At 37.2% G+C, this 12,500-nt stretch overlaps 1 protein-coding gene across 1 annotated transcript in view; it reads right to left on the minus strand.

The window, feature by feature from the left end:
* LOC144971333 (protocadherin-1-like) overlaps positions 1 to 12,500 on the minus strand; it is a 40,796-nt gene that overhangs the window by 1,095 nt on the left and 27,201 nt on the right. Inside the window, exons 3-5 of the mRNA XM_078912040.1 lie at positions 8,165 to 11,033; positions 3,754 to 3,856; positions 1 to 2,696 (exon numbers count right to left, since the gene is read on the minus strand). The exon at positions 1 to 2,696 is cut by the window's left edge and continues 1,095 nt beyond it. Of these exons, the coding sequence (XP_078768166.1) occupies positions 1,804 to 2,696; positions 3,754 to 3,856; positions 8,165 to 10,942 (3,774 nt within the window). The 5' untranslated portion in view covers positions 10,943 to 11,033 and the 3' untranslated portion in view covers positions 1 to 1,803. The remainder of the gene's footprint in view (positions 2,697 to 3,753; positions 3,857 to 8,164; positions 11,034 to 12,500) is intronic.

Genomic DNA, 12,500 nt, shown 5'->3' on the forward strand with positions numbered 1-12,500 from the left:
TTGTCCTGGATAAGAGATACAATTGGATTCGAACAGCTTGACAAACTATGTACCTAAAAATCGCAATTCTCAGGGATCTACTTCTATAGTAGTAAATACAACTTGATTTAAGATGGAAATCGGGTGTTATTAAGCAGCGAAAGAAAAAAAAAAAGAGTTACGTATGTCATTTTAAGGCAGAAGACTTAATTCATTTAATCATAATTCACAAGGTTGAAGTTGTAAGACAAGCTAGAAAAAGTTAAGAAATCTGTGTACAGCAATTTGCAAAGAAAGTATTTTAAAAAGTGCGCTTCAAACACTAGAATTAAAAAGTGCGTCGGAATTAAGATCTAAATAAATCAGAGAGCTGTAACATTTTTCCACTCATGTGACACTGTACTTTAAATATTATAAGAAAAGTGTTAGACACACATTTCAGTCCTTTAATAATACCATACAAATACATTTAGATGTGTGACAGCTAATATGTAGGGACGCGATGTGTAAGCGTGAAATTATTGTGTGATATGACTATTTCAAGAAATTAGATTATTTTATCCCTCCCTATAAATTAAATTAACGCATAATGATATCAAGTGATCAAAAAATAGATTTTGACGTCCGATTTTCAAGATTTAAATTTAACCAAAATAATGTACTCGTAGATGGCAAATACATAGCTAGCATCATTTAAATATTTGTTGACAATCAGAATCGTTTGAGAGATAGAATAAAAGGTTTCTTGTACTCTTGGGTTTTGGAATCCCAACATTGTTCCCATCGCAAAACTTATGCAATGATTGGTGGACGATCGGACTTCCTAAAAGCAAGAGAGCGAGGACCTAAAATTGTAAAAAAAAAAAATGTCAATATCATGCCTTGTTTTAAAGCACTCGGATAAAATGACTTAAAGATTTCATTAGGTATTCATTTGGAATATTGATATGCTATGATCCTAATTTCTGATACTCTTACACAAAACAACGAAAATCAAACATTCGAATGTTCTGAGTCATCAACGGCACCTTATCTTTGTTCTGCGGTACTCTTTAAAAAATAACCCCACGTTTTAAAGAAATAAATGGCCAGAAAACTCGTCCTTCAAATGTCAATTAATTAAAATGACCATCTTGGCAACAATTCTCAAACCTCGGACTTCGGACTTCATAGAGTCCAAAGTCTGAGAGTTGTTGCCAGGACAATGGTCATTTTGATTTATCAATATTTGAACGACGAGTTTTCTACCCATTTATTTCAGAGTAGGACAGCGTTGATTTTAATTTCCAAATGTTCTCGTTACTGTGTCATCTATGTGATGTGTGTATAGCTCTGTAAGGGACAGAATCGAGTGTCAAACGCATTCCTTGAATACAAATTTAGGTTAAGTAAGAAAAGCTGTCTGAAGAAGAGCATGGACTTAGTAAATGTAAATTTAGCTATTTATGTACAAATGTATATATCACTAAAATCAGACATGCTGATATTTATTGTAAGTATTTGTGGCTTTGGTCGTATAGTCATATTCATTTGAGCTTGGGTTATGCTTAGAGGATTTTATGCACGCTTGCAAAGCTTTCCTAAAATTTCCTTTATTTATCCCCAGGAGGAAGTTTGCATTTAGGGTTTATTCCAAAAGAAGACTGGAATAACCCAGGCGTCAGCCACAGTGCAGTGCTGCAAAATGGCCAGGCGTATCATATCGCTAGGCCACGCTATCCCTTTTATGACAGATCAGCGTCTAATATGTTTAATGTGACTTTGAAATTCAGCAAAATGAATTCACTCTTCGAAATTGATCAACAAATGAGTGTTTTTCATAATTCAACATTCAACAGAAACATTCAGCTGGTCATCAATGGCGTAACTCCCCGATGTTGTAGTTGATCCACCGTCATCGTCTTCCTCATCCACACTCATATTCAACGGCAAGGACGACCGAGGTGGCCGAAGGAGTGGATACGAAACGTTTTTTGAGTAACTATTACCGTGGCTAGAATGGTGTTTTGAATTGAGATTCTGTCTGGCCAGGGGGTCTTCGTGATGCAAAGGCATTCCACCACAAAGGGATGGCTTATTTCGATAACTATTATCGTTACTAGTATACTGTAACAAATTGTTAGTGTTAAGTTGAGGCTGATGCCTGTAATTTTTATTATTATTACTACTACAATTCACATTGGTATTAGTATTGGGTCTTTTTGAGTACTGCCCTTGCAGCGAAGAGTCTGATGAAATATTTTGTTTCTGGACGGAATTGTCAGATGGTGTAGATGAACGAGGGAAACGAGACAAATCATTGGTCTCACTCACAGACTGAGATGGTTTGGGTGGTGGCACGGCTGGAGCCTGCACTTTCATCGGGTGGTTTGTGTAGTTACTGCTCTGGTTTTGAGGTACGGGTTGGAAATGGACGACGTGTGAATTTAAACGACGAGAGTCGTCAATGCTTTGATCGTCGAAGGAAAATCGAACTTTACCAGGAACTTTCTTGGGTTTGTCGAAGTATTTTTGTGATGCGTATGCCCTCTCGGCTCTGGATAGATCTCCAAAAGTGCTGAGACCTTTGGATTGAGATGATTCTGGACACATGACGTTAGGGGCTGAATTTGAAGTTGAGGGCGTCGTTGATGACATTTGGAATGGTTCTCTGGGTGGCACTTGAGGCGCAAATTTTGTAGGCACTGGCTTGGCTTGGAATGTGTTCATTGAACTCACTGGAGGGGAAAAGAAAAACGAAAAAGAAATTTACAATAAACTGTTTAGAAAGTAACGGACAGAAAACAAAACAACACAAAAAAAAAATCAACAAAAGAAACAAACACTTCTCCCCCCCCCCCCAAAAAAAAAAGAATCAGAAAAGCAAACAAGTAAACAAACAAATGAAAAACATGGTAGGTCTTAAACAGCTGAAAGGGTAGTTCACAATAAGAAAATACCCCCATCAAATACAATATATACACAATGTTTAGGTTGACGATATACAATCGCAAAACTATTTTGATTTGTGGTTCTTAATGTGCCGAGCTCTGAGTATTGGGCAAAATCAGCCAACTAGGATGTAATTCTTATCAATATGTCCTCGACACTAAAAAAAATTTGAGCATTTATATAGCGCAATATCCACTTAACGTGCTCAATGCGCTTTACAAGGGGTCCCTGGTCAACAGCAACATTTAACATGTAGGACGAGACATGACGCCTGTTAGGCGATATTACAATTTTTCGGACAAAGACAACGCTGTTAACGGCCAGGTACTCATTTTACACCTGAGTACGGTGAGAGAATGTGAGTAAAGAGTCTTTTCCAAGGACTCAACTATGCGCCGATCCGAAAGCGAGTGTCATACCACTAGACCACATAGCCGCACTAAAACAATTAAAAAGAACTCCCAGTTAATTATACAAAATTATGATTCTATTATGGTACTATTATAGTGATTTAAACATATTAATGTGAGCACGCTTTCGAAAAATCCGCGGACTTCCATCTTATTTCGTTTAGTCATACACAAAAGGAAAGTCCAGATCCAGAGTAGATGTTTATAACTGGATCTCTCTCTCTCTCTCTCTCTCTCTCTCTCTCTCTCTCTCTCTCTCACTCTCACTCACTCACTCTCTCTCCCTCCCTCCCTCTCTATGTGTGCTTTCTTTTTTTCTCTCTTGCCCTGTTATTATTATTATTTTTCTTAACTTTGAGGTTTCTGATGTTATAAAAAAATAATCAAGTCTACAGGTTTGTCACATGTTATTATTGGACAAGTAATGTCTTACCCCCGCTGTCCTCGACATCGCTGGCACCCCTTCCACTGTCACTGGTGGTCGTCTCCCCTGATGTATCACTTCGTATGTCTTCACTGGGCAATGGTTGGCGTCCCTAGAAACGACAGAAAAATATACAATGGAATTAATGGAGGTTATACTGTATATGTAAAAAAATAGTTTTATAACCTTTATCATAAGATTAAAGGAAATGGTATGCGGTAATATATATATATATATATATATATATATATATATATATATATATATATATCTCGTAATCAATTAGAACTCGTGTCAACTAGAACTAGAACATCCAGTAATATTGAATACCCAGTCTTGTTAGATTTGATAAAAAAAAAGAATACTTTGAGACAGACTAGCATCTTATCCAAAGGATTGCAAAAATACAATTTGTTGTACTTTTAATGCTACAGAAGCCTGTAAAAACTCCAGCTCCACGAGCCATGAGGACTTTAATGACTATTTGGCAAAACTCCATTGAGGATAAGTGTTGACAATTTCAAGAAAAATAACATAGTGCAAGTGAGATATTAAAAAAAATGCACTTAGTGATCCCTGCATTGTAAAAGTGTCACAAAAACTCGGGATTACAAACGATATTTAAAACCCCTCAGACAAAGGTTTCTGTAAATCGTCCATTAACTCCTTCAAATCTCGACATATTTTATTGTATGGCGTGTTGCCAGGCAAGAGAATGTGTGAATAAGAGATATGGCCTAGGACTGACAAGTTTATCTGCCCACGAGTTAGTTCAATGATGCCGGTGCTTTCTCTATAGATTAGCTGTTCAAATAAACACAAGTAGCGAGTTCCTATCTCCTGATTTATAAGAATAGTGGATAAGCCTGTCCAAGTAGCCGACTTAATCTCTTGCAAATCAGTACCCAGTGGATTAGAAATAGATAAAATAAGATAAACTGTCAATAAAAGTTTTGATCTATTGAATAAAGCGATCTTTGTTCAAATCATCAAAGAAACGTAGTAAAATTTGTTTAATGTTATTATTTTAATCTAAAGAATGGGTGAAGCAGCTATTTAAAAAAAAAAAAGTATATCTCGGTCCGATTGCATAGCTCACGAGGTCATCAGAAAGAGGGGCCTTTGATAATTCGCAATTTATATATATATATATATATATATATATATATATATATATATATATATATATATATTTCTTTTTTGTTTGTTTTTGTTGTAATGAGTTAGAGGCTTTACTCAATCAGATGTAAATGATTTTGTTTTCTCAAAAAATATTATGAACAATCATGAGTAATATATTTTTGTTCCAAAATTTGTTCAGAGTTTTGTTAAAAATATCATATTTCCCATCAAGATCAAGTCCTCCGCTTTTCTCTCTTGTATGCCTATTCCGTGCTTTAATTTGTCTTAGAGATTAATGAGATTCATTGACGAATAAAATAGCTTATAATTTACATTTTCAGCTACAGAAACCGAGAGAAACTTCATTTCTGTGAGCCCTATGTCTCTAATTTGTCGCTCACTTTATCTTGAATTCATTCTAATACACTATTGTCTTAATTGAAAGACTATCAAGTTGACAAAGGGATCAAAGGGGAGTCACTCTAGACAACCGTTTATCCATATCTCTCAATTAAACAAAGGCCAGTCGTTCCCCCGATGATCTTTAAATTCAATAAAATCTGACGTGTCGAATCTTGAAGTCAAATCTCACAGTAGGGCTCACACACCTCTATCCCCAATCAAACTCTGTGACGCAATCTTTTGATGACAATTTGGGGTGCGAACAATAGACCGGAGAGAGATTGGACGATCACACAATGAAGCGGAGCACGAAGTGGTGACTATTTATTGGGTGCTCGAGGCTTCAAATAGGGGTGTATGAGGGGAGACGGCGAGATATGGCTGGATGTAGAGATAACGTTAACGTAACTAGGTGTAAACTGTCGTCACCTGGGTGATTTCAAGGTTGCTATCTACTACTACCTGTGATAGGTTACTATGGATGATGATGGTGGCCTTGGGACTACTAGCTATGCAGGTTTTAATTTTGTGATGGCGTGAACAAGTGGGGGAGAAAAAAAAAAAGAAGGAAGAATTGTTCTATTTTATATTGAAGATCTGTGTTAAAGTATATAATAAATTTATCAGTAAAGAATGAGAAAAATAAGTGATAGATGGAACAGGGGATCTGAAATAGATGTATAAGAGAGAGAGAGAGAGAGAGAGAGAGAGAGAGAGAGAGAGAGAGAGAGAGAGAGAGAGAGAGCCAGAACACGTTTAATTAAAAATTACAATGTGATAGTGGTTATAACAATAAAAGTTCTCGTATAAAAAGTCACAAAAATAGTTTGACAATTAATTCATTTGATAAAATGTTTTTAAAAACTCGTTATCTAAACCAATTCACTCTAAATCAAGTGGCAGAGTAAAAATTGCATCTTATTGTGGTGGCAAGTCAATTTAAATCTATGCTAGATTTTTATTAGACCATGAAGAATCAGAACGTGAAAAGACTAAATATCAATGTGACTAAAATAATGTCCGCAGACTTTTCGACAAAACTAAAGTTAATGACAATCCAATGCGTGCTACAAAAGGAATACCCATCAGCTATTCGATGCTTATTGAAAACGATCCAAAAACCTGATACTGTAACAATAGGTAGGCGACAACAGCAGGTGATTGATCTTTGTCGGCGTCGTCTCATCACCTGGGAGAATACACCTGCTGTTTTTTTCTTCGTACAGGTAAGGAGTCGGGGACTCGGGTTTGTGCTTTTGATCTTTGGGCGGAAGGATTAAGATAACAATTGTGATTGTCTGTACTAATCCACTCAATCATGGGCTATTGTGTGAGTTGTGTAAGAGTCATTTGTTGTCTTGTTTATCTAACAGTTGTAGGTAGAGAGGTATATCTACATTCCTTGAATTCGGTTTCTCTCTTTTCACGTCTGTCTCCATGCCTCCATCCGTCTCTCCCCCCCCCCCCTCTCTCTTTGTCTCTCGCTCTCTCTATCTAGGCACCCCCCCCCTCCCCCCCAAAAGAAAAAAAAATCCGAAACAATAGAAAACAAAGGAGAACAAAACAAAACCAAAATTCAATTTAAGAGATTTTACTGAAATGTTGGTCTCGTAATAATTCAACGCCCAGTGCATGGAATCTCATTTTATGATTCCTTCTTTCCAAATTGTCTGATCTGGTATCCATCACTTCTTGTTTGTGTTTGTGTGTTTGTATGAGTGTGTGTGTGTATTTGTGTGGTCTATTTATAGCTCGTCTGCATGCCACTACCACTCTCAACCACTGATTCATGATGTCCATTTATAAATCATGTATCTTCCTCAAGGTCTGCCATTATTCTACCGCCCTATGAATTGATCAATAACATGAACATGATAATGAAAAATAAGAGCATCCTCAGTGAGGCCTTGAACATTGCTAGCTACTGGCGCTGATACTGGCGCTGATACTGGCGCTGATACTGGCGCTGATACTGGCGCGAGAAATAATACAATTGTAAAGGCAAATAATAATAATAATAATAATAATAATAATAATAATAATAATAATAATAATAATAATAATAATAATTATTATTATTATTATTATTATCATCATCATCATCGTCATTATTTTTACTATTATTATTATTATTATTATTATTATTATTATTATTATTATTATTATTATTATTATTATTATTATTATTATTATTATTATTATGATGGTGATGATGATGATGATGATGATGATGATGATGATGATGATGATGATGATGATGATGCGTTAGCACCAGTATTTGAAGGAACTGTGACTTATTAAAGCGTACATATTGCTTAAAATCTGATGTGTAGGTTAGAGCCAGAAAAATAATCCCAAGAAAGAAAAAAAACAACTTGCAATAATAGTAATCAAAGCTGTGCCCACACACAACGCGTAGAGCTGTATTTGACAATAGCGCGTAGTAGGTTTTGATTTCAGAAGTTCTCCTCAGACACTCGGACAAATCTATGCGATAACCCCATCACTATTAATTATCTATTCATTGTCTGATACGGCCTAATAAACCATTCTCTTTTACAAATTAAAAGTCAAATCATGAAAATAAAGTTTACGCAATTCTTTTTTTTATTTCACAATGCTCCTTTTCTATTTGAAATAAAGTCTATAGTCTGTTTAGTTAATGAAAAATATTGTAAATTATAATTGATTTGATAATGGGGTTTCAATGATCTTTAATTTAAGAATAGAAGGAAAACAAAAAACAAAAAACAAAACAAAACTGAATCCCAACTTGATAAATGTTGTCTGATTAATATGTTGGACTAAAGATGATCCATAAAATGGAAATGAAACATATTTGATTAAACCTGTGTTGAAATTCTATTTTATTTTTCGTTAGAAATTCATTTCTTACCTCTGTATAGGAGTGGAAGTGTTGACCGCTGTGTTTATTTACATAATCCTGAGTCATGGCGGATCGTTGTGTAAATGTAACATTTCCGTTGCCAAGGTGACTATCAAAAGAAATATTCGGGTCAAGGTCGTTGCCTCTCTCCTGATCAAATCCAGCTTCTTTGTCAGCAAGGTGGTCTAACTTAAAACCCAGAGCTGTTTGTGCTTGAAGGTCGGATCTTACTTTACCACTCTCGGTGAGGTAACTGCTTTCTTTCGACTTTCTAGCAGGCGGAGGATTCATCCTTGAATCTGATTGTCGGAGTTTTAAGATGATGGCGATGACGATTATAGCGATGACGATTGTAATGCCAGAGATGACACCAGCGATAATGACGTATTTTTGTTCCATGTCAGATTCGCCTCCTAACATGGTGGCGTTTGTGAAGTCAATTCGTATCTTGAGATAAGCCTCTGTATACATTCTAGGATTCCCACCATCTTGAATTAAGATGGTCAATCTATAAAATGTATCACGAAACGTTGTGAGCCTTTTAGAGACAAATACAGTTCCTGTAGAGTTGTCGATGCTAAACACTTTGTGTACATTTCCTTCTACAATCAAATACATGAGTTTGCCGTTTTTACCGATATCGCCGTCTTCTGCTTTCGCTTTAGCCACGAAACTGCCTGGAGAAAGATTCGCGCTGATGATGACCGTTCCGTTTGAAGATGTAGGGAAGATGACTTCAGGCTTATGGTCATTACTGTCAAGGACAGTTAAAGTCAAAGTGGCTGTGCTACTAAGAGGAGGAATGCCTTTATCTTGTGCTGAAACTGTGATGAAATAATAAGGCACTGTCTCTCGGTCGAGTTCTTTCTTCGTTGTGATGACACCCTCTCGAGACACCGCGAATGAATTGGAGGGGTCGGACAGCAAAGAGAATACAACTTGACCATTTTCCCCTTTGTCCTTGTCCGTGGCGACGATGTTGCTCACATATGATCCAGGCCTGCTATTTTCACGTGCTGAGTACTCCGTTCGAATAATCTCGGGCAAGTTGTCATTGATATCTTCGATAATAACATTAACCATAACGCTACCAGTTTTGGGCTTCTCCCCTTTGTCAATTCCAAGAACCGTCAGCTTTAACGTTGGTCCCGATTCTCTGTCAACTACATCTATCAGAGAAATCCATCCAGTGAAGGGATTTATAGAGAAGGAGTTACTAGAGTTTGTCGATAGCTGGTACATAACCTCACTGTTTAAGCCTTCATCTCTGTCAGATGCAGATACACGTAAAACGTTTGGTGCCGTTGCATGACCTTCTGAAACAGAAACTGTATACTCAGATTTTAAAAATACAGGAGTATTGTCGTTGACGTCAGACACTAAAACAGTAAAATTTGCAAATGATGAAAGACTAGGCTGACCTTTGTCAGAACATTTAAGTTTCACTTTGATTTCGCTATGTTCTTCTCTGTCTAACTTCGATTTTATTTCAATACTATAACCAACATCCTCCAAAGATTGCAAGACAAAATGGCTGTTCATGGAGACACACTCTACGACACCGTTTTCACCCTCATCGTTGTCTAGATATTTTAGCGTTCCGACAAAACTCCCAATAGCAATGTCTTCGGAAAGAAGCGTTGTTTTCTTAAAGAGAGGATCGGCTAAGGTCAAGGACAATCTGGGTGGAGTATTTCCAGCATCCACGATATTAAGGATAAGCACAGCTTGAGACGCTCTAGGAGAACCGCCTTTGTCTTTAGCTTCTACGACAGCTTGGAATTTTTTATTTGATTCATATTCTAATCCAGATTTAACAGTTATCTCCCCCGAACTCGAGTTGAGTGAAAATAGTTGTAGCACTTTGTTTGAAGTGAGAGAGCTAAACGAATACACAACTTCGCCATTTTCACCGGCGTCTAAATCAACGGCTTTGATCCTTCCGACAAGATCGTCGGGGCTTAAATTCTCTTTCACCGTAAAATTATAAACATTTTGAACAAATTCTGGGTCGTGGTCATTTACATCCGTGACAGTAATATCCACTGTCAAAGTACCGGTAAGAGCACTGCTCGTATTTCCGTCTTTTGCATAAATACGAAGCTGGTAAGCGCTTTCACTTTCCCTGTCGAGTTTATTTAAAAGAACTATTTTCAAGACAGAGACATCAAGGAGTTTCTCCTCTCTTAGACCAAAAACATCGCTGTCGTCCATCCAGTACGTAATAACAGTATCTAACCCCGTGTCTCGATCAATGGCACCGGAAATAGAAATCTCACTATTAACCGGTGATGCTTCTGAGACACTGAGAGGCAACCTCCGGCTTTGAAACGATGGAGGATTGTCATTTTTGTCCTCGATTTCCACGACGACATTGAGAAGACGAATAACTGTGACGTCAGAGGTTACTGTTACGTCAAATTCAAGTGAACACGTGACCGTAGTTGAGTCACAAACTTGTTCTCTGTTAATCATGGCGTTAGTGAATAGAGCTCCAGTCATGCTGTTGATGGTGAAAAGAGACGATATCCGGAGTCCATCGGAGCTGAGGATTTGATATCGAAGACCTCGAAAAACCTCAGGGCTCACATCATTCTCAATTCCGCTTTTGGCTGCTACGTTACCAATCAACGTGTCGGTGGGTTGTTCTTCCATTAACTTGAAGACGATTTTGCTGCTCTGAGAAGAGGCCGGGTTGGGCATCAAAGCAAGTATGATCGTGATTGTGAAGAGAAGAAAAACTTGCTCAACACATGCCATCTCTTTGCGATTCATACTTGGTCTCATTTTCTCTATATCGTTGTTACATTTACTTCAGAGTCATGGACACAAAACGTCTCATAGTTGCTTTACTTTCCCCCCTCCTGTGTGAGGTTCTCTGTGGATGAAAAATAAAAGAAAGTATTAACATATTTTCAAATTTTGAGGAAGGAAAATGTTGACATGGAAATTCAAAGTAATGTATGAATGATGCAGCAAATTAGTAAATACTACGGGGGCTCCTGTCTCGGGATAAAATGTCCCAATTTTTTCAAGTCAATCGTGATTCTGCAATAGAAATCACTTCACAATTCAATTTATATTGGTTTTGAAAGCGGCAGTCAGACAAAGGGTCTAAAAATAAAGTTCTCCAGACATCTCACGTGGAGAGTTTGCTGTACCGTATATCATTTGGGAAATCTTCCCGATATATGCCATTAAACCCACTAAAACGATCCTGTGAAGTATATCAGCTATCAGAATATGCTGCTTGTAGCTTTAATCCAAGTAAAAATGTAAGGGAAGAAAATTTCAATTAAAAAAAAAATAACATAACAGATGATATTTAAAGCTGTGGTTTTTCGCCTTTATCATTCGATGATTAAACTTATTAAAAAATTATGTATTATTATATTGTTCATGCACTATTCCAGTTTTATTACATATTTAATAATCAATTTTGCTAAAGAGGAAATCCGAAACATTGACACTCATCTGTAGATTGTATTATTTGAAGTTTGACATTTGCATCCAAAATTGAAAAAAAAATGCGTTTGGTGGACGTTAGCATAATATGATTATCTTCAACCCTCGAGGTAGTTAAACTATGCATAAACTATTCCGATATAAACGATTGACTTATCTCTAATTTCCGGCACACATATTATAGTATAATGTACATACTACAATTCCCTGATAAAAATGGCATTTTAAGACGTATTATGGTTTTCACATTCCGGATTGAACTGTTCTGCTTGGGCATTCCATTTGGCAGACCGATTCACCCCAGTGAGAAACGAATACTGTCAACATTCAGGAGGGACAAGAGGAGCAGGTAAAATGTCTGGTCTAGACACTTCGAGGGATTGGATGTTGACACGCCATTGCAATGGGTAAAACCTTGGACCTGCCAACCACACAGGCCAGGGGAGACTTGAAGAAGATGACATTAGTCATTAGACAGCAACGTGATCGTTTACGTTCCGCCGTTTAGATTAAACCCCCAAAAAGAATTGGAGTTCTCTAGTCTATTATTGCTGGGTGACGTAGAACATGGCGATACACACAGACACACACACACACACACACACATACACACACAGACTGCATATGGGAGACAGAGAGAGATTTAGAAGAGAGAGAGCGAGAGAGAGAGAGAGAGAGAGGGGGGTGGAGAGAGAGGGGAGAGAGAGAGGAAAAAAAGAGAGAGAGAGAAAGAGAGAGAGAGAGAAAGAGAGAGAGAGAGAAAGAAAGAAAGAAAGAAAGAGAGAGAGAGAGAGAGAGAGAGAGAGAGAAAGAGAGAGAGAGAGGGTGGGGAGGTGATATTCCTGTAAATGATTCAGAAATATGGAATGAGAATGTAAAT

This window comes from Berghia stephanieae, chromosome 4 (genome assembly GCF_034508935.2).
Source record: "Berghia stephanieae isolate SIO BIC M18660-M18661 chromosome 4, UCSD_Bste_1.3, whole genome shotgun sequence".
Classification (NCBI taxonomy): Eukaryota; Metazoa; Mollusca; class Gastropoda; order Nudibranchia; family Aeolidiidae; genus Berghia; species Berghia stephanieae.